Source organism: Rana temporaria, chromosome 1 (assembly GCF_905171775.1).
Source record: "Rana temporaria chromosome 1, aRanTem1.1, whole genome shotgun sequence".
NCBI lineage: Eukaryota > Metazoa > Chordata > Amphibia > Anura > Ranidae > Rana > Rana temporaria.
The window spans coordinates 645582547-645608995 of NC_053489.1; the positions used below are offsets into that span (position 1 = coordinate 645582547).

Sequence of the window (26449 nt, forward strand, 5' to 3'; positions counted from 1 at the left end):
TTATCTTTAACAATTTTTTTTTTATCACTTTTATTCCTGGTACAAGGAATGTAAACATTGTGACATCATGAAAATGGAAACTAATTTAGACTAGAAAAAATTGACTTTTGGCAGTACAAGTAATCAATATAAAAATCTATAAATATTTATTTGTAGGAAATACATATAAAAAAGTATACAAACTTATAATACAGTATTGCATCAGCATAGATCCCCAGTGGGTATTTCAATAACACTTCCAAAAACTTATAGTAATGGAAGTACGCTCATAACATGAGAATACATAAACATCAAAAAATACATGTAGGATTTGTGTCCTTAGAACTGGGTCCAATATGTGAGATAATGGTTCTTGCTTTACTCAACATGTTTCGCGTGAAAACGCTTCATCAGGAGCATGAAAGTCTAATAAAAAGCATACATAAACATAGACAGAAACAACATCAAAAGATGTCAATTAATCACACAAGTTTATACATAAAACCGTTACATAGAACAATAGTTAACTCAGCCAGTCAGCCAGCTGGGCATTAATTGGATATTCTAAAAAGAAAGGGGATATACATAATATGATTCCTAGAAAGCAAACGTTGTTTGATAACCACAATGGAGTCAAGAGGGTGTCCAGCCCCAGGAAAATAAGAAATGTATGCTATATGCATATAAGGCTCACTGTTGTATATGGCAGTGGAAGGATAAACCGTAACACAAACTGCTGGTAAGCAGAAAAAGAGTAGAAAAGGGGGGACCCCTCCAATGTATTCAACTCTCTCAGTAACCTAACAGGGCTCCACGTAAATCGCCACAAAGGACTAGGACTGCCTATAAATACGTCCAAAGAAAAAGGATTTTTTTTCCAAAACGGGGCCGTTTTCTAAAAAGAAACCAGAGACCCTGGTTAGTAAATAGATCAGGCGATATCTTTTATGCTCCTAAACATGGCCACAGGGTGTCCAAGGTTAAAGATTACCTTACCAGCCACTGTGTGAAGCCACCAAGGGGGAAGAGGAGAGGAACGAGGGGGACCGTCCTTCATAGAAACACTCTTGTGTGCCGCGGGAAGTCCGTCATTCCGGCTGGACGTGACGTCATCCCGCAAGGTCATAGGCTGCCGCGCATGCACCGGCAGCAAGGCATACTACACAGGGCCAAGGTGCCCCCGTGCAGCGCCAAACGTCGAGGCCCTGCACTGCAGAATGAAAAGGAAAGATAATTTTAAATAAGATTCAATTAAAATATGACGGTTGCAATTGTATACGGTATATTCATTTTTTATTTATTATTTGCTAATCTTTTTTCCCACAAAAGGGGGGTTACCTTTTAACGTTTCTAAAGTGACTGGTGCTCAATTTCTTTCACCCCACAAAGAGTCAAGAGTTCCGGCCTGAAGTTTGAGGTGCTCACCCACAGAGCTGCCCGAGGGACCAAACAACCTCCCAGGGGAAACTAATTTGCTATAAATGTGATCTGATCCTCATCTAAGCCACAACAATAGACAAACACTATGGGCCAGATTCACAGACATTTGCGGCGGCGTAACGTATGGCATTTGCGTTAAATGACGCCCAGCCCTATTCGTGAACGACTTACCCAAATGACGTAACATTTTCAAAATTTGACGCGGGAACGACGTCCATACGTAAACGGCGTATCTGTACTGCGTCGGCCGGGCGTACGTTCGTGAATCGGCGTATCTTGCTCATTTGCATATTAGATGCTGCAAACAACGGATTCGCCACCTAGCGGCCAGCGTAAATATGCAGTTAAGATACAACGGCGTAAGAGACTTACGCTGGTCGTATCTTAGTGACATTTTGGCGTATCTGATTCTTTGAATCAGGCGCCAAGATACGACCACTCAGACTCAGAGATACGACGGAGTATCTGGAGATACGCCGTCGTATCTCCTTTGAGAATCTGGGCCTGAGTATGCAAAGGGCTGAGGAAGCAAATCAAACCAAGAGCTCCCCTTTCTCCCTCAAGGCCCCAACACGCCTCATAGCCGCCCCTTTTCTCTCACAGCCCCTCTTCCCTCCCTCCCCTAGAGTCACCCAGGCTCTCTTAGTTCACTGCACTCCTCCGAGCCACTCAACCTCCCAGTTCCTCTCCGCACCTCCTCTGATGCAGAGGCTGACACCGTTGCAGCAGAATCGTTTTTTCCTCATGAACACTAATGCAGTGGCTATTTTTTCTTCTGTTGACACCACTGATGCAGCAGTATTTATCCCTTCCAGTGATCCCATTGATGCAGGGACATTTTTTCCTCCCATTGATCCCATCGATGCAGGGGCATTTTTTCCTCCCAGTGATCCCATCAATACAGGGGCATTTTTTCCTTCCAGTGATCCCATCGATGCAGGGGCATTTTTTCCTTCCAGTGACCCCATCAATACAGGGGCATTTTTTCCTTTCAGTGATCCCATCGATGCAGGGGCATTTTTTCCTTCCAGTGATCCCATCGATGCAGGGGTATTTTTTCCTTCCAGTGATCCCATCGATGCAGGGGCATTTTTTCCTCCCAGTGATCCCATCAATACAGGGGCATATTTTCCTTCCAGTGATCCCATCGATGCAGGGGCATTTTTTCCTTCCAGTGATCCCATCGATGCAGGGGCATTTTTTCCTTCCAGTGATCCCATCGATGCAGGGGCATTTTTTCCTTCCAGTGATCCCATCGATACAGGGGCATTTTTTCCTTCCAGTGATTCGATCGATGCAGGGGCATTTTTTCCTATCAGTGATCCCATCGATGCAGGGGCATTTTTTCCTCCCAGTGATCCCATCGATGCAGTGGCATTTTTTTCCTCCCAGTGATCCCATCGATGCAGGGGTATTTTTTCCTCCCAGTGATCCCATCGATGTAGGGGCATTTTTTCCTCCCAGTGATCCCATCGATGTAGGGGCATTTTTTCCTCCCAGTGATCCCATCGATGTAGGGCCATTTTTTCCTCCCAGTGATCCCATCGATGCAGGGGTATTTTTTCCTTCCAGTGATCCCATCGATAGAGGGGCATTTTTTCCTTCCAGTGATATAAATGAAGGGCCATTTTTTCCTTCCAGTGAACCCATCGATGCAGGGGCATTTTTTCCTCCCAGTGATCCCATCGATGTAGGGGCATTTTTTCCTTCCAGTAATGCCATCAATACAGGGGCATTTTTTCCTTCCAGTAATGCCATTAATACCGTGGCATTTTTTCCTTCCAGTAATGCCATCAATACAGGGGCATGTTTTCCTTCCAGTGATGCCATTGATGCAGAGGCATTTTTTCCTTCCAGTGATCCCATCGATGCAGGGGCATTTTTTCCTTCCAGTGACACCATTGACGCAGGGGCATTTTTTGCCTCTGTTAGCCCCATATTTTACTGGGAAACAGTATACAGTGTATGCACTGCTAATAAAAAAAAAAACATTTTGCACAATTTCAGTGCTTTACATTTTGGTTTGGCAAGGCTGCAGCATGTGTCACTACTGACCTTGCCTTTTGTCCCATCGCCGTTCCCAGGTCCACTGATTTGAAAATGTTCCCAGGTATAGAAATCAGCATATCTCAGAGGGCTTTATCTTTATATCCTGCTTTGGGAATGGGCATAATATTCACCTTTTTAAAAACCAAAGACAAATCTCTGAAGTGGAAACCCAGCTACATTGTAACATTAACTCTGAAATAGGCTACCATTAGCATATAATTGAGCAAGCCTCCCCAAGAATCTAAAGAGGGAAAAAAAAGGTGACTTAATCCTCCTGAATTATTGAAGCGTGACTATCTAATTCAGTTTTAACTTTCCAAAACCCATAAATCATCCCTTAAACAGGCTGACAGCGCCTCTAATTTGTGAACTCCAATATTTGCTTGAATTATCATGAATTGTAAATTAAACCGGCATGACTTCGTAGGAAAATTGCCTCTCTCCAACCTCAGGAAATACAAGTGGCCATTTTTTCAAGTCTTGGAATAAGCCGGGCTTATATTGAAACTGATGTCTTGTAATCAGATTAGTGACATTTCCATCTTGAAAACTCTCTGAAACAAGCACATATTGGCTAATTGCCACTGTAGGCTCGCGGGCTGGAGAACGCACATTTTTTTCTGCATTTGTTGCTGACATTTTTAATAGAGATTTTCAAAATTCAACTATGTGTGAATTAATGTGGTAAAGAGAACCAGTCATAGCTGGGATTTTGCAACAACCTGCAATTCTTGAACACGCCATCAAAACTGAGAATTAAAGTCTAGTTGCAGATGTTTTTTAAAGCAAAGTTTTGGATAGACTTGGAGAAAAGAGAGGGGAGAATGTCCACTTCCTGTCCTTGTAATGCCCATACAGAAAATGGGGGGGGTGTGATCCAGTGCCCATACAGAAACTGTCAACATTTCTAACCCTTGGACTTTAATTGCCCATCTCTCCCACAGTCTTATGCCGCATACACACGATCAGTCAAACCGATGAGAATGGTCTGATGGACCGTTTTCATCAGACCAAACCGATGATGTGTGGGCCCCATCGGTTATTTATCCATCGGTTAAAAAAATTCAATCTTGTTGTAAATTTAACTGATGGATACCTAACCGATAGAAAAAAAATTGATCGTTTGTAGGCACATCCATCGGTTAAAAATCCACGCATGCTCAGAATCAAGTCGACGCATGCTTGGAAGCATTGAACTTCATTTTTTTAGCATGTCGTTGTGTTTTACCTCACCACGTTCTGACACGATCGTTTTTTAACTGATGGTGTGTAGGCATGACTGACCATCAGTCAGCTTCATCGGTTAACCGATGGAAAAATCCATCAGACCGTTTTCATCGGATGGACCGATCGTGTGTACAGGGCATTACACCCCTTTCACACAAGAACTCCTTCAGTTTGGTTTTGATCCATGATTAGAGGGGTCAAAAATAGACTGCAATGTATCCTTATGGGTGACAGGAGGTAAGCAGATGTGCATCCATTTATATCAAGGTCCTTTCAGGTTTGTTGGACTTAATGCAATAATTTTGCATTTAGGTCCACTTTTGAAGACCGGATGTGGGTGGATATATGTGGCTGCGCGGTTACATCCATCTACCCATAGAGACTACATGGGTCTGGTTTTTCTCTATCACAAGATGTAATAAAAAAACAGAACAGACACAGATGTCTGTTTAGATCTGACTCAGCAGGATGTCAGTCTACAGTTTCCCTGCTTTAACGGAACAGACGCAACCCTGTGATTGGGGCCTTATACTTACCTGTCTAACCTCCAAAAACTTCTCTGTGCAGTCCACTGGTAAATGCACACCCTCTTCATTGAAAGTCTCCTGGCCAGTCTCTGCTCTTTCATTCATAGAACACTTTCCAACAACTGCTATGGAAAACATGTCTATTGTTTGACAAAAACAGTGGACAGTCTTTCTACAGGATTGAATGGGGAGTTATTAGATGAAGAGGCTGTGCACAATAGGGGGTCTCCAAACTTTTTAGTATGAGGGCTAAATCATATATTTTACAATTATTTGTATAATGTAAATCACTGAATCCCTCCTTGGGCCAGATCCACAAAGAAGTTACGTCGGCGTATCTATTGATACGCCGCGTAACTTCTAGGATGCTCCGGCGTATCTTTGTTTTGTATCCACAAAACAAGATACGCCTGAATGGGGGCTAGATCCGACTGACGTACGTCTTAGTACGCCGTCAGATTTAAGGTGTATATGTACGCTGGCCGCTAGGTGGCGCTTCCGTTGATTTCCGCGTAGAGTATGCAAATTAGCTAGATATGCTAATCCTCAAACGTACGTCCGCCCGGCGCATTTTTTTACGTCGTTTCCGTAAGGCTTTTTTCGGCGTAACGTTACCCCTGGGTCTATGAGGCGTACGCAATGTTAAGTATGGACGTCGGGCCAGTGTCGAATTTTCCGTCGTTTACGTTGTTTGCGTAAAACGTTCGCGAATAGGGCTTTGCTTAAATTACGTTCACGTCTAAAGCATTGACTATTTGCGACTTGATTTCGAGCATGCGCACTGGGATACCCCCACGGACGGCGAATGCGCCTTTAAAAAAAAACGTCATTTACGTGGGGTCAAGTAGAAGTAACATAAAACACGCCCACATCTTATCCATTTGAATTGCGCGCCCTTACGCCGACACATTTACGCTACGCCGCCGTAACTTTAGACGCAAGTGCTTTGAGAATACAGCACTTGCCTCTCAAAGTAGCGGCGGCGTAGCGTAACTACGATACGGTACACCTGCCTAAAATTACGCCGATCTACGTGGATCTGGCCCCTTATATCCAGGAGTACCCTTCAGAGTAGGGTTGTCCAGATACCGATACCAGTATCGGTATCGGGACCGATACCGAGTATTTGCGGGAGTACTCATACTCGCGCAAATACCCCCGATACCTAAATAGAATACTTCCCCCCCCTTTCCCCCCCCCGCCGCTGCCGCCGCATCGCGCCTCCGCATCGCGCCTCCGCATCGAGGGACATGGCTAGAGGGACATTGCTGCATATGTGAGGGACATTGCTGCATATGTGAGGGACATGGCTGCATATGTGAGGGACATGGCTAGAGGGACATGGCTGCATATGTGAGGGACATGGCTAGAGGGACATTGCTGCATATGTGAGGGACATGGCTAGAGGGACATTGCTGCATATGTGAGGGACATGGCTAGAGGGACATTGCTGCATATGTGAGGGACATGGCTAGAGGGACATGGCTGCATATGTGAGGGACATTGCTAGAGGGACATGGCTGCATATGTGAGGGACATGGCTAGAGGGACATGGCTGCATATGTGGGGGACATGGCTGCATATGTGGGGGACATGGCTGCATTTGGGGACACATTTAAAAAAAGTATCGGTATTCGGTATCGGCGACTACTTGAAAAAAAGTATCGGTACTTGTACTCGGTCCTAAAAAAGTGGTATCGGGACAACCCTACTTCAGAGTATCCCCTTACATCCAGGAGTGGCCAGCAGAGACTCCATTTACATCCAGGAGAGCCCAGCAGAGTCTTCCTTAGATCCACATCCATTTCCCCCCCCCAGAATATAGGTGCAGTACTCAACCACGACCCCCTAAAGCCCTCCACCCACCTCTACACACACACACACACACTAATCCTCCAACCCACATGAAATTGTGGATGTGGTCAAATTTTACTAACAGCGGGAGGTTCTTAAAGGGTCATTAAATACCAGGAGTGCATTATGTGCAGAATGCAGAGTTTGGATGGGAGCAGAGTTCAGGGGTGCGCTGTATACATAGTGCAGAGTTCAGGGGTGCGATATGTACATAGTGCAGAGTTCAGGGATGTGCTGTATAAATAGTGCAGAATTTAGCGGTACGCTGTATACATAGAACAGAGTTCAGGGTTGCGCTATGTACAGAGTTCCGGGGTGCGCTGCATACAGAGTGAAGAGTTCAGCCTTCTTCCATAGCTGCTTACCTCTGCATTCCCTATTCCCCTCTCACTTTCACCCCTCTTCAGCTCTTACCTCTGCATGCAACCCCTCTTCAATTGTCCCCCATCTTCTTCCTCCCTCCTTAGAATTTCCACCATCTTCCACATGACTTACTGGTGTTGCTGTAATAAGCTGAAGAACCTAGCCAGCTCTAGTACCTACCTCACAACATAGGTGGCACTGCCTCTCTCATTTGCAGGGAGATCATCCAGTGTCAACCCTGGGCATCCGAATCACCCTTTTCCTTATCCTGCACTCAGTGGGAGCCACTCAGGGGATCAGATCTCTGGGAGCCATTGGGAGACAAGCTGTCAATTGTAAACACAGAAGCCGGACTTCTGTGTTTACAAGTGATAGTGGTGAGCTGAGAGCAGAGGGCCTGTGCCAGAGGTGGTGGAACCAAGTTCCACCAAGTTCTAGCTGAAAAAAAGTCCTGTATATATCTTAAATAAACTTTATAAAAACTACAGATTAACCTACATGCATATCGAATATATAATAAAAAAATAAATAACTGTGGATTTATTCACATGTGCATTATATCTAATTTTAAAGTTAACAAGATGATGGATTTATTCAAATGTATATCTAATATAAACTTTATAAAGTCTGTAAATTAATCTACCTATATCTCTAATATAAAACTTAGAAACTTGATGGATTATTTCACATATGTATATTATATAAACTTTATAAAGACTATGGATTCATTTAAATGTATATCTAATATAAACTTTATATAGATTACTGAATAATTTACAGTAAATCTAAAATAAATGTTTTAACCACTTCAATACCGCACACCGTCATATGACGTCCACAAAGGGGATCTCTTATCCTGGGTGGACGTCATATGACATCCTGTACTTTGTGCGGTGATATCTTAATGATGCCTGCACCTAGAGGCATCATTCAGATATCATTTTGTTCTGGCAGTGATCCTGCGCACCATAAGAACGATCATAGTGGCAGTTCCGCCGCTTGACCATTCTTATAGGCGGCGGGAGGGGACATCCCTCCTGCCGCCATCCGGTGCTTCTGCGGGCTCACCCGTGCCATCGGGGGCCCGGAGAGATGATCGTCGTGCGCCGGATGGGAAGTATAGAGATGACTGGTGATCAGATGGTCACCAGTCATCTCTATGACCGTCCGAGGCCTGAGCGCGATGTGATGATGTCACGCCCGGATACCCGTAAGTAAACAAACCGCAATTGCGGCTAGTAAGAATGAGATCTGTGAATTTTTTTTCACGATCTTATGCGTTCCAGCCTGGAGGAGAGATGCGGGGTCTTATTGACCTTATCTCTCCTTAAAGAGTACCTGTCACATACTATTCCTATTACAAGGGATGTTTACATTCCTTGTGAGGCCCCGTACACACGACGAGTTTCTTGGCAGAATTCAGCCAGAAACTCGGTCGGAGCTGAATTCTGCCGAGAAACTCGGTCGTGTGTACACTTTTCAGCGAGGAAGCCGACGTTCCTCGTCGGGCCGAAAAGAGAACATGTTCTCTATTTCCTCGTTGTTCAATGAGGAAAGTCGGCCCGCCGAGATCCTCGGCGGCTTCCACACTGAACTCGACGAGGAACTCGATGTGTTTGGCACGTCGAGTTCCTCGGACGTGTGTACGGGGCCTGATAGGATTAAAAGTGATCAAAAAAAAAAATTCAAAAAAGTGTAAAAAATAAATAAAAAAGTAAAATAAAAAATAAATAAATAATAATAAAAAAATTAAAACGCCCCTGTCCCCGGTAGCTTGCGCTCAGAAGAGAACACACACGATCCACAATCCAAAGTGATCGGTTAATTGTGACTTGTGTAGTAAAAAAGCGATTGATAGAAAATCCACCACCAAATAGTGATTTTGAGAGGCTTACCAGAGGGATCAGACCCAAATAAGTGTATACTTATCAGGTCACTCAGGCTTAATATAATATCAAGGATCCAAACGAACTCCATTGCTGGATGGATCTATAGACCTCCTAGGGCATTCTTATGGGTAATACTTGATATGAAGCTATTTCATAGAAACCAATTGAATGGTACTAATGGACACTTCCAAGTAGTGATGATATGACATCCAGGGGTTTCAAAATTTGCAGAGTAAAGAGAAAGAAACAAGGGTGCACATAGCGTAACTCCGTAAATATTACTTTGCAGTATTTATTTAAAAAAGGTTTACACTCACATTTAGGTGAAATAAAACAAGCGCTTAAAATAAGTCCAGCAGTGGGGTCAATGTTCTGTCCCGACGCGTTTTGTTCCCATGAACGTCACCTGGGCCATTTTATTCCCTAGGGTGTCTGCTAAAAAAAAACATATATAATGTTTGGGGGTTCTGAGTAATTTTCTAGCAAAAAAAATATGATTTGTACATGTAGGAGAGAAGTGCCAGAATAGGCCCGGTATGGAGGTGGGTATTAAAGCCCAGTATTGAAGTGGTTAAAGACTACAGATTACCTCACGTACATATCTAATATACAATAAAAAAAAAAGTGGATTTATTCATACAGTATGTATATCAAATAAAAAAGTTATAAAGACAATGGATTAATTGGCCTAATATAAACCTTATAAAGATTAAGGATTATTTCACGTGTATACAGGGCTTTTCTTCAGCGGGAACGCAGGGGAACGCAGTTCCAGCACCTCCTGAAATGACTGTATGTAATGTCAAGGGGTACTGGGGTGTGCTGCAGGGTATTGATGCTACTGCTGGCGGATCTATTCTAGCTGGAGGGGATCTATTTTTGCAGGGGGGTCTATTGTTGCTGAAGGAGATCTACTGTTGGGGAAGGAGTCTATTGTTGATGGCTGCCAGAGAGTCTATTAATGCTGGCTGTGCGCAGATCTGTTGATGCTGCCGGGAGTCTATTGTTGCTGGGGGGGGGATTTTGTTGTGGGTGGTACATTGTTAGGGGGTCCTATTGTTGCTGGCTGAAGAGGAAACCAAATTCCGTACAAATTACTTAGCACAACAAAATGATACTTGGTTCTGTATTGTCTAAAAGGGCGGTACTGGGAGGTGGGTAGGGGATGTAACCAAGGGACGTTGCTCGGAGGTGGGTAGGGGCGGAGAAAACAAGTGACTCGGAAAAGGGGAGTTCCTGGGCCAGATTAAGGTAAAATTGCGCCCGTGTAACGTAAGCCGTTTACGTTACACCGCCGCAAGTTTTCAGTTTTAGTGCCCGATCCACAAAGCACTTACCTGGAAACTTGCGGCGGTGTATCGTAAATACGTCCGGCGCAAGGCGGTCCAAATCGAATGGGCGGGTACAATTTAAATTAGGCGCGCTCCCGCGCCGGACCTACTGCGCATGCTCCGTTTCGAAATTCCCGCTGTGCTTTGCGCGAACTAACGTCATTTTTGCGATCGGCGACGTGCGTAGCGTACTTCCGTATTCCCGGACGTGTTACGCAAACGACGTGAAATTTTAAATTTCGACGCGGGAACGACGGCCATACTTTAGACAGCAATACGTTTGCTGTCTAAAGTTAAGGCACCCAAAACGACGACTAACTTTGCGACGGGAAACTAGACTAGCGGCGACGTAGCGAACACGAAAATCCGTCGTGGATCGCCGTAACTCCTAATTTGCATACCCGACGCTGGTTTACGATGCGAACTCCCCCCAGCGGCGGCCGCGGTACTGCATCCTAAGATCCGACAGTGTAAAACAATTACACCTGTCGGATCTTAGGGATATCTATACGTAACTGATTCTATGAATCAGCCGCATAGATACTCTGAGAGATACGACGGAGTATCTGAGATACTCCGTCGTATCTCCTTTGTGAATCTGGGCCCCTGTACCTATTGTCTGAGAAAAAAAGCCCTGCGTGCATATATTATAAAAACTTTAAAAAAGCTCTAGAATAATTTACATGTACATTTCATATACCGTAAATTATATAAAGACTCTGTATTAATTTAAACGTATATCTAACATAAACTTTATATAGATTACAAAATAATTCACATGTATATATTATATAAACTTTATAAAGACCTCAGATTAATTCACATGGATAGATAATATAAACTTTATAAAAACTACTGATTAATTTGCATGTACAGTATATCTTCTATGAACATTATAAAGACCTCTGATTAATTCACATGTATATCTAATATCCACTTTATAAAGGCTATGGATTACCGTAATTAAAATGTATATCTAATATAAACTTTATATATATATATATATATATATATATATATATATATATATATATATATATATATATATATATATATATATATATATATATATATAATATATATACTGTATTACTGAATAAATCACATGTAAAGTATATCTAAGATAAACTTTTTAAAGACTGGATTAACCCACATTCATATCTAATATATAATGGGAAAAAAATTTGGATTTTTTCACATGTATATCTAATAAAAAGTTATAAAGACAATGGATTAATTCATATGTATATCTAATATAAACGTTATACAGTCTATGAATTAATCCACCTGTATATCTATTATAAACCTTATAAAGATTAGGATTAATTCACATGTATGTGTGTGTATATATATATATATATATATATATATATATATATATATATATATATATATATATATATATATATATATATATATATATATATATAAAAAGAGTCTAGAATAATTCACATGTATATTTCATATAAATGATATAAAGACTATGCATTCATTTAAATGTATATCTAATATAAACATTATATAGATTACTAAATAATTCATATGTAAATATTATATAACTTTGTAAAGCGATGTGCAAACTGTTGGCGCTATATAAATCCTGTATAGTAATAATAATTACAAGTTTATAAAGACCTCAGATTCATTCTCATGGATATCTAATATAAACTTTATAAAGACTATGGATTCATTTATATGTATCTCTAATATAAACTTAATAAGCACTATGGATTATTTCACCTGCATCTTTAATTTACATTTTAAAAAGACTGAAATAATTCACATGTACCGTATTTAATATAAACTTTCCAAAGACTATGGATTGATTCACATGCATACATAATATACATTTTATAAGGAGTATGGATTTCCTTTAATTGTGGTGTTCAGCAACATTCACATTGTAACTATAATAGGTAGGGCAATGTTCTGCAGATCTCCAGAGGGGGTAGTAAAAGAATAATTTGCACCTTCTAGAGATTTATCTTCTTGAGCCCCATGTCATTGAATGGAGCCAGGTTTTTATAAGCCTGAGTTTATTTAGCAGTGTGATAAAACCTCTCCAGACCTCATCTACTTCTCTGAAGGTGATTTATTATTTAATGTATATGGGCTATGTGCATCAAGGAAGGCTAGATCATTAGTAAGGATGAACCTGGAATGGTGGAGTTGTTAATCATTTCCTTATATCTTAAAGGGGTTGTCTACCTTGACATGACATTCGAGAAGCATTGGGGGCAAAAAGAGAAAATTAAATCATAAATATGCAATGAGACTGGCTGCTGTCTTGTTTATCAATGGATAAAATTAAAATAATTATTTGTGTACTTCAGGCCTTGTGGTTGGAAATTAAGCTTGTCTTGCCACATACATTATAATCTAGCTGTGCAATCTTTCTACAATCATCTTTAAATTTTCTGACGGTCATGGGGTGGAGGGACTTGACAGTTCTGACCTCAACCTGATAGAACACCTTTGGGAAGAATTAGAATGGAGACTGCGAGCCAGGCCTTCTCATCCACATCAGTGCCTGACCTCACAAATGCACTTCTGGAAGAATGGTCAAACATTCCCATAGACACACTCCTAAACATGGTGGACAGCCTTCCCAGAAGAGATAAAGCTGTTATAGCTGCAAAGCAAGGGGCCAACTAAATATTGAACCCTACGGACCAAGACTGGGATGACATTAAAGCTCATGTGGATGTAAAGGCAGTCGCCCCAATACTTTTGACAATATAGTATATATAAATATAAATGCTATATATACAGTACAGACCAACAGTTTGGACACACCTTCTCATTCAAAGAGTTTTCTTTATTTTCATGACTATGAAAATTGGAGATTTACACTGAAGGCATCAAAACTATGAATTAACACATGTGGAGAATTATACATAACAAAAAAGTGTGAAACAACTGAAAATATATTTCATATTCTAGGTTCTTCAAAGTAGCCACCTTTTGCTTTGATTACTGCTTGGCACACTCTTGGCATTCTCTTGATGAGCTTCAAGAGGTAGTCACCTGGCGCAGCACCCCATCACATTCCTTCTTGGTCAAATAGCCCTTACACAGCCTGGAGGTGTGTTTGGGGTCATTGTCCTGTTGAAAAATAAATGATGGTCCAACTAAACGCAAACCGGATGGAATAGCATGCCGCTGCAAGATGCTGTGGTAGCTATGCTGGTTCAGTATGCCTTCAATTTTGAATAAATCCCCAACAGTGTCACCAGCAAAGCACCCCCACACCATCACACCTCCTCCTCCATGCTTCACGGTGGGAACCAGGCATGTAGAGTCCATCAGTTCACCTTTTCTGCGTCGCACAAAGACACGGGGGTTGGAACCAAAGATCTCAAGTTTGGACTCATCAGACCAAAGCACAGATTTCCACTGGTCTAATGTCCATTCCTTGTGTTCTTTAGCCCAAACAAGTCTCTTCTGCTTGTTGCCTTTCTTTAGCAGTGGTTTCCTAGCAGATATTCTACCATGAAGGCCTGATTCACACAGTCTCCTCTTACCAGTTCTAGAGATGTGTCTGCTGCAAAAGGTGGCTACTTTGAAGAACCTAGAATATGAAATATATTTTCAGTTGTTTCACACTTTTTTGTTATGTATAATTCCACATGTGTTAATTCATAGTGTTGATGCCTTCAGTGTGAATCTACAATTTTCATAGTCATGAAAATAAAGAAAACTCTTTGAATGAGAAGGTGTGTCCAAACTTTTGGTCTGTACTGTGTGTGTGTGTATATGTGTATATATATATAGTGTTGGGCAGAAAGAAAAGAAAGCTTTCCAAAACGCATGGGTTTCTCAAGCAGGAGTTTGCAGCATTCATCGAAACATAAACTCAGCCTCATGACTTGCTTTTGCATTGCCGCTGTTCTGGTCCATAGGCTTAGGTTTGTGTCTGTTTTTCCAGACAATACTAACATTTTCATGTGCACACATGCACCTCTGACTGCTCCCTTGCAACCACACAGATGCCTGGGAAATGTGACGCCTTGAGCCACAGTCACTCTCAAACTAAAAGGGATTGTGCATAGATGCACAGTCATTGTAAGCTGGTTGGTCATAAAATGTGAACCTAAGATTGGAGGCTTCATCCTACCCCAGACTCTACAAAGCCGTAAGGCTCCATGACCCAGACCAGGGCTTTCCAATCCCATAAAAAGATCAACATTATCTCTCAATGATAGATGCATCCTGGAACCCCTCATCCTCTGTGGGTGAGAACCCTAGGGAAGACCAAACCTTTTACAGAGTCTTTAATTTCTCACCGGCAAAACGTTATCTCTTCCTGAGTGCCCCAGGTCCTGATGCAAAGGATAGGCCTTTTTTTATGTTGTACATGTAGTAGTGCCTCTTCACTGCAGCTGATGGTTTCTCACACTGACTGCCAGACCTAAGATGGAGCAGCTGTTAAAGAGGTTGTAAAGGTTAATTTTTTTATTTTCTAAATAGGTTCCATTAAAGGGGTTGTAAAGGAATTTTTTTTTCATAATAAGCATCCTTTACCTGCAGACATTCCTCTTTTCACTTCCTCATTGTTCGTTTTTGCTCAGAAGCTGCTCTATTTCTTCTCTGTTCTGTTCACATCCTGCTTGTCTGATTGTTACTCACCACCGTGATGGGAGGCTTTACTGCGGTGGTCAGTGACGTGCTCACCCCCTCAATGGGAACTACATCTGTGCGGCAGGACGCTCTCTACGTGTTAGAGACTTCAAGGAGGTGTGAATTACTGGGCGTGCTGCAATGCATACTGGGAAATGTAGTTCTTACATGAACGAGCGATGCAAACCAGGAAGTGAATGAGAACAGAAACTAGAATGCCGGAAGTGATATAGATGAAGGAATTTATATGTATTTACTCGTTTTTTAACAGAATCATTACACTATTCTGTCTGTCTACCTTGCAGACATTCATTTTAGGCAAAAAATGATTTTCCTTTGGTGACCCTTTAAGCTAGTACATTGTTGGTTCACTTACCGTTTCCTTTGATTTCCCTTTTAAATGTTTTTTTTCTTTGTCTGAAATTCTCACTTCCTGTTCCTCCTCAGTAAGCTTGGCCCCATCATCTGAGCCGTTCTGGCTGGGGGTTAGTCAGCGTGCTCGTCCCCTCCCTTGGGACTACATCCCTGCGAGGAGACGCTGTGTTCAAGCTTACTGAGGAGGAACAGGAAATGAGAAATTCAGACAAAGAAAAAATAAAATTTTGAAGGGAAATAGAAGGAAAAGGTAAGTGAACCAACAATACTTAAAGGAACCTATTTAGAGATTTTTTTTTTTCAAAATTGTCGCTCTATTTTTGTTTATAGCGCAAAAAATAAAAAACGCAGAGGTGATCAAATACCACCAAAAGAAAGCTCTATTTGTGGGAAAAAAAGGACGTCAATTTTGTTTGGGAGCCAGGTCGCACGACCGCGCAATTGTCTGTGAAATCAACGCAGTGCCGAATCGCAAAACCTGGCCTGGGCATTTAGCTGCCTAAAGGTCCGGGGCTTAAGTGGTTAATGGTCCAAAAAAGCTACTTTGGAAGCAGCTTTAGGACCCTTTCTATGTTCAGTAAGTGTTCTGCCACTTTTTCTAAGCGCAGTGGCTGGGTGGGGAGCCGGAATCCCTAATCCTCATTACTCCATTCTGTAGGTGGGTCCCTTCCGCTTCTTTAAAGAATGACCTCCCTCGAAGGTGTTGAAGCTAAACAGTTTCTGATGTTTAATTGCCAATATCTATGCTGACCTTTGCTGACCATGAGCAGTTTTCATATCACAGATGCCACACACATAGACAAAGGGAGTTAAATTGTTACTATTATGTTGCTGTGGTGCTCTTCCTCTTGAATTTGAGTTTTCAGGGAGCTATAAATACAGGTGAAAGGTGGCTAGATTGGGTTAAAGAGCTACAGACTAGAGGATGTTACAGGTGGAGGATCTACAATCTATATTCCCCCTGAATGGGACCCTTTATTGGGATTATGGACTTGGACTGTTTCGTTAGATAGCCAGGAGACAGAAAGTCCTGTTGATGGTGTGGTCCAGATGAAAGGATGCACCCCCCTGGGCGGTTGGGCTACTATTACATGGTCCTGATGGGGATGGTCCTAGGGACCTGACCTGGAACCAGAGTACAGAAAAGCTTAAGTTTCATGGAGTGGTATCTACAGTAAGTTGGGTAATAATGGAAGATCTTTTCGGTAGAGATGGTGCTTCATACTGCCACTCCCGAACGATCTCAGAGTCGCTGGCAGGGTATGTATGATGGACATTTTCCTTCCATTTGTGGGACCCAGAAAATAAAATGACTCCTGGTCAACATGTATGTGCTTTGGAAATCTTTTAATATAAGTGGATTACTATACTCTCCTATGTCTGTATGGTTTTTCTCCCTTTACTACGCTTTCACATAAACATTTACATGTCAAAGAAAGTTCAGATGCCTTTTTTCAGATTTCTATTTTGCTTTAGGACTTCAAGAGAGAGACATTTAGTTTGCTAAAGCACTGCATATTATAAACATTTGACATGGTTTTAATAAAGACAATTTTCATCATTTGTTGCTTCCTGTCTACGTGAACTCTGTGTTGGCTGTATGGCATTTTTTAGGGCAAGTTTTGTGATTATGACAACAGTGAACCATGCTGGTGTTATGTGGGTTGAAATAGTTACTTGAAGTGTCCATTGAAGACCGGGTGACAACACAGTAGCACAATCTGGAGGCTCAGGCATAACGTTGTCACCTCACAACAGGAAGTGCCTAAAAAAGGAAAAGATCACTGTATATTACTCTAATAAAAGCTGCAGATTTCAAAATATTGAAAATTACCTTTAAAATAAAATGAAAATTTTAAAGTCTATTTGAGATTTTAATGATGGGTCAAAATATACTTTAAAATTCAGTTCAAGAAAGGCTTTTACAGCTCTCTTTGAGACAATGACAGACATGAAATACTTTAAGGGGTTGTAAAGGTACAATTGTTTTCCTAAATAGCTTCCTTTACCTTAGTGCAGTACTCCTTCACTTACCTTATCCTTCCATTTTGCTTTTAAATGTCCTTATTTCTTCTGAGAAATCCTCACTTCCTGTTCTTCTGTCTGTAACTGCACACAGTAATGCGAGGCTTTCTCCCTGGTGTAGAGTGCCGTGCTCGCCCCCTCCCTTGGACTACAGGAGAGTCAGGATGCCCACTAACACACACCTCATTTCTCTATCTGCAACGTAGAGAGTGTCCTGACTCGCCGGTAGTCCAAGGGAGGGCTTGAGCATGACACTCCACACCAGGGAGAAAGCCTTGCATTACTGTGTGGAGTTACAGACAGAAAAACAGGAAGTGAGGATTTCTCAGAAGAAAAAAGGACATTTAAAATCAAAATGGAAGGATGAGGTAAGTGAAGGAGGACTGCACTAAGGTAAAGGAAGCTATTTTGGAAAATAAAAATGTACCTTTACAACCCCTTTAAACCATTTAAAAGCAAATGTATTACTTATTTTAGGGCCCGTTCACACATAAGAGGTCAGCCATTGATTTAAATGGGGTTAGTTCACTTTTTTTTTTGCAAAAAAGTGAGAGAATAAAGTTCTCTCAAAGTACACCAAAACAGACCACTGTGGATGGTACAATGAACTATAAATCATAGAAAAACACACAGAAATAATTAATCAAAAAGGTGATAGATTGGTTTACATAATTAAATAAAAAAATAAGACGTTGTCTGATTAGTTTGCCTTGATGTGCATTTTAGAGAAAAAAAATTTGTCATTTTTTAAATCATCGATATACCTCAAAGAACCCATAAAAGTCATATGACATGCTTTTTTTTGAGTTGTCATTTCATAACCATGCAACCAAAAGCACATCATAATGTAAACCCATAAGGTTGGAGCCAGCTGTAATAGTTTGGGTTCTACCCACTTTCCAATGAGAGAGCTTTGGTGACCAATAAGGGCTGTTTTGTTGGACAGATATAAAGGAAGCAAAGCCACTAGGAAGAAAGTGATACAGGTTCCGAGAAATGCACACAGAATGAATTTTCATTATAAAGGCAATAGCAGGCATCTTGTTAGTTCTTAGTTCTTTTTTAACCACTTCCATACAGAGCACTTATACTGTACACCCTCCCGCCCAGATCAATTTTTAGCTTTCAGCGCTGTTGCAGTTTGAATGACAATTGCGCGGTCGTGCTACACTGTACCCAAACTACAATTTTATCATTTTGTACCCACAAATAGAGCTTTCTTTTGGTGGTATTTGATCACCTCTGGGATTTTTATATTCTGCAAATTTTTTTTAAAAATTACTGAAAATTTTGAAAAATAAATGTTTTTTTTTTTGTTTCTGTCAAAAAAAAACATTGTAAATAAGTATGTTTTCTCCCTCACTGAAGGGCACTGATAAGGTGGCACTGATGGGCACCGATGAGGTGGCACTGATGTGGTGGCATTGATGGGTACTAATATGCGGCACTGATGGGCGGCACGGATGGACACGGATAGGCGGCACAGATGGGCACGGATAGGTGGCACGGATAGGCGGCATGGATGGGCACGGATAGGTGGCACGGATGGGCACGGATAGGCGACACGGATGAGCACGGATAGGCGGCATGGATGGGCACTGATAGGTGGCACAGATGGGCACTGATAGGTGGCACTAATGTATGTGTTGTACTATATGATTACCGGCTTTTCCTGTTTACATCGTGATCAGCCGTGATTGGACACGGCTGATCACTTGGTAACAAGTCTCGGTGAGAGACTCTTTACGTAGTTCGGTGTTGCGGGGTGTCAGACTGACACCCTGCAACAACGATCGCCGCGATGCGCACCCCCGGGGGCACTCAGCGGCTCAATATCCTGAGGACGTCAAATGAGGTCCACTCAGGATATTGAAACCACTTTGCCGACATCAATCTGTCATTGGCGGGTGGCAAGTGGTTAACCACTTCCCGACCTCCGCATGTAAATGTACGTCCACAATATGGCACGGACAGGCACATGGGCGTTAATGTACGTCCTTGCCTATTAGCGGGTGAGGGGTCCGATCGGGACCCCCCTCGCTACATGCGGCGGTCGGGTTCGCTCGGGGAGCGATCCGGGACCACGGCGCGGCTATTTGTTTATAGCCGCTCCGTCGCGATCGCTCCCCGGAGCTGAAGAACGGGGAGAGTCGTATGTAAACACGGCTTCCCCGTGCTTCACTATGGCGGCGCATCGATCGTGTCATCCCCTTTATAGGGGAGACGCAATCAATGACGTCAGTCCTACAGCCACACCCCCCTACAGTTGTAAACACACATTAGGTGCACCCTAACTCCTACAGCGCCACCTGTGGTTAACTCCCAAACTGCAACTGTCATTTTCACAATAAAGAATGCAATTTAAATGCATTTTTTGCTGTGAAAATGACAATGGTCCCAAAAATGTGTCAAAATTGTCCGAAGTGTCCGCCATAATGTCGCAGTCACGAAAAAAATCGCTGATCGCCGCCATTAGTAGTAAAAAAAATTTTTTTTATAAAAATGCAATAAAACTATCCCCTATTTTGTAAACGCTATACATTTTGCGCAAACCAATCGATAAACGCTTATTGCGATTTTTTTTACTAAAAATAGATCGAAGAATACGTATCGGCCTAAACTGAGGGAAAAAAATGTTTTTATATATATTTTTGGGGGATATTTATTATAGCAAAAAGTAAAAAATATTGATTTTTTTTCAAAATTGTCGCTCTATTTTTGTTTATAGCGCAAAAACTAAAAACCGCAGATGTGATCAAATACCACCAAAAGAAAGCTCTATTTGTGGGGAAAAAAAGGACGCCAATTTTGTTTGGGAGCCACGTCGCACGACCGCGCAATTGTCTGTTAAAGCGACGCAGTCCCGAACTGTAAAAACACCTTGGGTCTTTAGGCTGCATATTGGTCTGGGGCTTAAGTGGTTAAATAATAAAAAATACTGACAGGTTCAGTTTTCAAGCCAATCGCATTTGATCCCAAAAAAAGTAAAACTCTTGAAGAACGAAAGAAAAAACAAAAAATTTTTACGTAACGTGTACATGGAAACTTGAGTTGATGCTACATTGGTGATTGACGTAGGTCAAATCCTGCTTTTTTGTGACAAAACACAGGCTGTTCCAGCGTTAAGAGAACTGTAAAAGCGCCATAAAAGTCACTAAAAGTGTAATTGATACACGTTAACAGGCGTAGGGGTCACCTTGTCGTTCTCTTTCAGACTGGAGAACCTCATTCAGCAAACCATCTGTTAAGTGATTTCTTGCCAAACATAAAACAAGCCTTTTCTGACAATTTTATATTGCCCGTTCAATCAGTAAAAAATAAGACGGATTTTGTAGAGAGTTTTGATGCGCAGGCAATTTGCTTTCATTTTCAGTAATTGGTGGATGAGGCTTTGAACTGATTATTTTAAGATGTTAGAAGTGAAAACCGAGGGTATAAAAGTCAGATAATTATCAAATCGAATCCATTTCATTCTTCTAGTGTGTTGGGGGGAAGGGGGGAGAAGGCTATGGCTCTTATTCATCTACAACATCCCTTAAGGGTGATAGAGAAGATCACTGTAAGTTCAATCAAAATCCTGCAAGAGTTCACACAAGATTCACCAAACTTTCACCTAGGATTCACACTTTTTTCCCATTGAAACCAATTATAAAATATTAGATTCTCGGGTGAAAGTTGTTTGTAGCCATTTTTTCTTAGCATTTTTAACATGGAAAAACCCTTGGGATAACCTTTTTGGGCTCAGAGAACCCATGCTAATAATTACTGTATCTAGATCAGTGTTTCTCAAACTTTTTCAGTCCCCATCCAGGGCCGATCCTAGGCAGGGTGCACAGGGTGCATTGCACCCAGGCGCCTGCAGAGGTGGGGGCGCCGAACATCTAACAGACCCTCTAACAGAAGCCCTCTCTGTGTCCATCACAGAGGCCCCCCTCCAAGTCCCAATAAAGTACTTTGCTTCTCTTCCTGTATTTTGTTTATTGTTAGGAGATCATGTAAGGATCCCAGGTTAATGAAGACTTTGTGGGGGGAGCATCTCTGTGGTTGAGTCATTGCCATAGAAACATTTGTAATGGGGAGAAGTTAGTAAAATGACAACGCCCATGTGGGGGCGCTAGAAATATTTCTGCACCCAGGCGCCTGTGACCCTAAGATCGGCCCTGTCCCCATCCATAGTAAAATGTAAAAAAATGTAACTAATAGTTTTACATACCGCAGCAGCATCCACACACATAGGACACCCAATATTAGAGGGAATGTAGACTTAAAGGGGTTGTAAAGGTACAATTTTTTTCCTAAATAGCTTCCTTTACCTTAGTGCAGTCCTCCTTCACTTACCTCATCCTTCCATTTTGCTTTTAAATGTCCTTATTTCTTCTTAGAAATCCTCACTTCCTGTTCTTCTGTCTGTAACTCCACACAGTAATGCGAGGCTTTCTCCCTGGTGTGGAGTGTCATGCTCGCCCCCTCCCTTGGACTACAGGAGAGTCAGGACGCCCACTATTACAAAGCTCCTTTCTCTATCTGCAACGTAGAGAGCGTCCTGACTCTCCTGTAGTCCAAGGGAGGGGGCGAGCATGACACCCCACACCAGGGAGAAAGCCTTGCATTACTGCGTGGAGTTACAGACAGAAGAACAGGTGAGGATTCTCAGAAGAAATAAGGACATTTAAAAGCAAAATTGAATGATGAGGTAAGTGAAGGAGGACTGCACTAAGGTAAAGGAAGCTGTTTAGGATTTTTTTTTTTTACCTTTACAACCCCTTTACTCCAAATATACCTTCGCACACTAATACTGAACAGTATTTCAGCCTTTCTCTTTTCACACAGGTAACATGGCCCAAGTACTGATGGAGAAGGGCAGGGAGGGGCAAACAAGGGTGCCATGCAGACACCCGACCAGTGGCGATGCTTCCATAGAGGGCGCCGGAGCGCCGCCCCCTCTCGCTTTCGCACTGCCACTGATAAAATACATAGATTCATGCACTGCATGAATCTATGTATTTCCGCTGCCGCAGACTATTCAGATGGCCGGCCCCCTGGTGAGCACCTGCCATCTGAATAACGGCAGCTGGTTGGCTGTGGAGGTGCCTATCAGAGCCAGCGGGTCTGATAGGCTTTCCGTGTACAGCCCTCAGGCTGTTATCGGCTTCCAAATACTTATCCAAGGGACGCACGGGGGTTCGTTCCTTGGATAAGACTGACAGGCATCTCAGCCAATCAGGTTCACCGGTTCTGGTTACCGGTAACCTGATTGGCTGAAGTGTCATCGAGGGCGGGAGAAGACATCGAGGGACCAATCTAAGGAGGGTGGCCAACCCCAGAAAGGTAACCAGTATTTTACAGGGCACAGTGGCGACAATTGGCACAGTGGCGACAAAGGGCGACAATTGGCACAGTGGCGACAATTGGCACAGTGGCGACAATTGGCATAGTGGCGACAATTAAAGGGCACAGTGGCGACAAAGGGCACAGTGGCGACAATTGGCACAGTGGCGACAATTGATGGGCACAGTGGCTGCGTTTGATGGCATGGCACAGTGGTGACAGTTGATGGCACAGGGGCTGCGTTTGATGGCATGGCACAGGGGCTGCGTTTGATGGCATGGCACAGTGGTGACAATTGATGGCACAGTGGCTGCATTTGATGGGCACAGTGGCTGCATTTAATGGGCACAGTGGCTGCAATTGTTTTTTTTATTTCATTTGTTTGCGCCCCCCCAAAAAATTTGAGCACCAGCCACAACTGCACCCGACATCCTCCAAAGTTTTAATGCTGTATGATAAAAATGTATGGCTTTGTGTAACAAAAAAAGGCAAGCTTGATCCACCTGCTGGCTTTTCGCAAATTTTTGGGCAATTTTTAGGCATTTTGGGGATCAACAATAGGAGAGGCAGAACAGTAAGATAAGCAGAAACACTGATCTCTGTTTTCCCCCAGTCACAGCCCCCCCCCCCCCCCCACAGTTAAAAAGCACTCCCTAGATCTAGAAACACACTTAACCCTTTGATCGCCTCTGATGTTAACCTCTTCCCTGCCAATGTTATTTATACAGTGACAACATATTTTTTTATCACTGATCACTGTATTGGTGTCACTGATCCCCAAAAAGTGTCACATTTGTCCGCCGCAATGTCGCAGCACCGCTAAATATCGCTGATCGCCACCATTACTAGTAAAAAACATAAAAAATATTAAAATGCTTATTGGGATTTGTTTTACCAAAAATATGTAGCAGAATACATATTGGCCTAAATTGATGAAGAAATTAGTTTTCTTTACATTTTTTTATTGGATATGTTTTATAGCAGAAAAGAAAAGAACATTTTTTGTTTATAGCCCAAAAAATAAAAACCACAGAGGTGATCAAATACCACCAAAAGAAGGATCTATTTGTGGGAAAAAAAGGACATCCATTTTATTTGGGTAAAGCGTTGCACGACCGCGCAATTGTCAGTTAAACAACACAGTGCCATATCGCAAACAATGGCCTGGTCAGGAAGGGGGTAAAACCTTCCGGAGCCGAAGTGGTTTATGTGATTTCAAAAGTACTTTTTAATACTTTTAATTCAGCTTTTTTTTTCCCCCATTAAAAAAATAATAATGGAGCTGCGGTGGCTCAACGCGATTGGCACTGCGCTGATAAGCCATTCACCTCTGCAGCCAGAGGTTCGGATCCCGGTCTCGGCTACATGTGAATTGAGTTTGGTGGTCTCAGCCTGGCTCCCGGTGGGTGTGCTATGCGAGGTAAGCCTGCGCTTAGTATGCCCACCCCCTCCCACAAAACCACCACACTTACACTCGAAATTGAGTTAACATGCACGCACTTTGACCACGCGGTCTCTAAAAAGAGAGGCGAAGAACTAACAGGGCTGGTTGAGCGGGCTAGATCCTCTCACTCCCTTGTAGGGAGTCCCTCTGCCCCGTTGGGCTTCAAAGCGGAGCAGGTAGGGCCGGCTGTGTGGGAGGACCCCCTCATACCCGCCATTGACACCCGGGGCATGGAGAAAGGTGGCAGATTGCCTCTAGGGGAGGCCTGCCTACTCCCAACTCCTGCAGTCCGGCTCCTCTCTCGAGTACACGCACAAAATACACTTTAAAAAAAAAAAAATATAATAGCTGATGATCCTGAAATGAAGGTACAGTGAAACCTTGGATTGTGAGTAACACTGTTAATGAGCGTTAAGCAAAACAAGCATTTTTTTTTTAAATCCTGATTCGGTTTGCGAGTGTTGTCTCACAAAACAAGCAGGATTCAAGCCACAGCAGTGTGCAGTACCGCATTTGGCCAGAGGTGCGCGGGGGTGTTTGAGCAGAGCAGAGCTGATTGGAGCCGATCTGAGCCATTCGGAAATACTCAGTTCCCGAGCCTTTCCAAGGGTTTCCGAGTTCAGCCGATTTCCAAGGCTCTCTGGCTCCCCCCCCACCTCTGGCCAAATGCGGTATTGCATGCCATAGAAGTTAATGCAGAACAAATTTTAGTTTCCATTGATTCCTTTGGGGAAACTTGCTTTGATATGCAAGTGCCTTGGATTCCGAGCATTCTCCTGGAACATGTTATGCTAGTAATCCAAGGTTCCACTGTATTGGGCACTTCCTGATACAGGATGACAACTTTGTATCAAACATGCTCCTGCGTTGTCATCGTGTCAATGAGCTTCTAATACAGACTTCAAGTGGCCATGCATGTGACAATTATGCAAATGTATGCCACTGTTGTCCTCTGAGAAATGCCACACAGTCAAAGCTGGAGTGCATGTAGAAATGTAATTTGCTGCAAAGTAGTTTTCTTGTAAAGTCTGATTTTAATGATTTTCTGCTTTCTTGGCCCTACAGAACAAGATCATTCTTGACCCAATGACCTTCAGTGAGGCCCGCTTCCGCCCGTCTCTAGAAGAGCGGCTGGAGAGTATCATCAGTGGGGCGGCTCTGATGGCAGACTCCTCGTGCACGCGGGACGACAGGAGGGAGAGAATCGTGGCCGAGTGCAACGCCGTGCGTCAAGCTCTTCAAGACCTCTTGAGCGAGTACATGAACAATGTAAGTCAGCTTTGTCTTTTTAGTACATTGGATGGCGCAGGGTGACTCAAATTGTGGTCGCATCAATAAAATACAGCTTATGTAGATGGTTGTGTGATGGAAAAGCTAAGAAATCAATTCAGTTCATCAAGAATTACCTAAATGAACCCAGTCGTTCAATATAATAAAAACATTTAGACAACAAGAACTCTGTAAAAGAAGATGTTCTGTACTTACCTTACTGGCGGTGGGTGACAAAACAAATCTTCACTTACTTACAGAGCTATGAATATCTTGGCTATTCTAGATTTCTTGGTCTGTCCAATAACCTATCACCGCCACACTCTGTGGTTCCTCCTGCCAACTGCTACGTCAGGACAGGACACAGTGGTGAAGTAGCGGTTTGCAGAAGGAACCAGAGTCCAATAAAATGTGTTATTTGTAAAAACTTTATTGATTCCAAACAAAGCACACTGCAGCCCCACATGGTACCACCTCACTTTGACACATTCTAGCCTTGTAGAGGATTTTTTTCATAGAGCTTAAGGGATTGGTTTCTTAAAGGCAAGGAGGTTGCTCACTTTGCAAGAGAATTTTCACTTTGCAGGGATTTTCCCCTAGCTTAGTGAATGGAGAAAAGTTCTGCTGGCGTCCATCATCCAATCCGGGGCAAACTGTCTTTCTTGTGATTAAGGTATTCTTTGCAAAGTGAGTTTTTTGCCAAGTCCAGTAAGCTAAGGGTGATCTCCC

General features: G+C 42.6%; 1 protein-coding gene across 3 annotated transcripts in view; it reads left to right on the forward strand.

Moving 5' to 3' along the window:
• Positions 1 to 25771, forward strand: part of LOC120924528 (catenin alpha-2-like) — a 612642-nt gene extending 586871 nt beyond the window's left edge. For all 3 annotated transcript variants that reach the window (XM_040335489.1, XM_040335490.1, XM_040335491.1), the window contains exon 7: positions 25517 to 25771. In XM_040335489.1, the coding sequence (XP_040191423.1) occupies positions 25517 to 25765 (249 nt within the window). In that variant the 3' untranslated portion in view covers positions 25766 to 25771. The remainder of the gene's footprint in view (positions 1 to 25516) is intronic.
• The last annotated feature ends 678 nt before the right edge of the window (positions 25772 to 26449 follow it).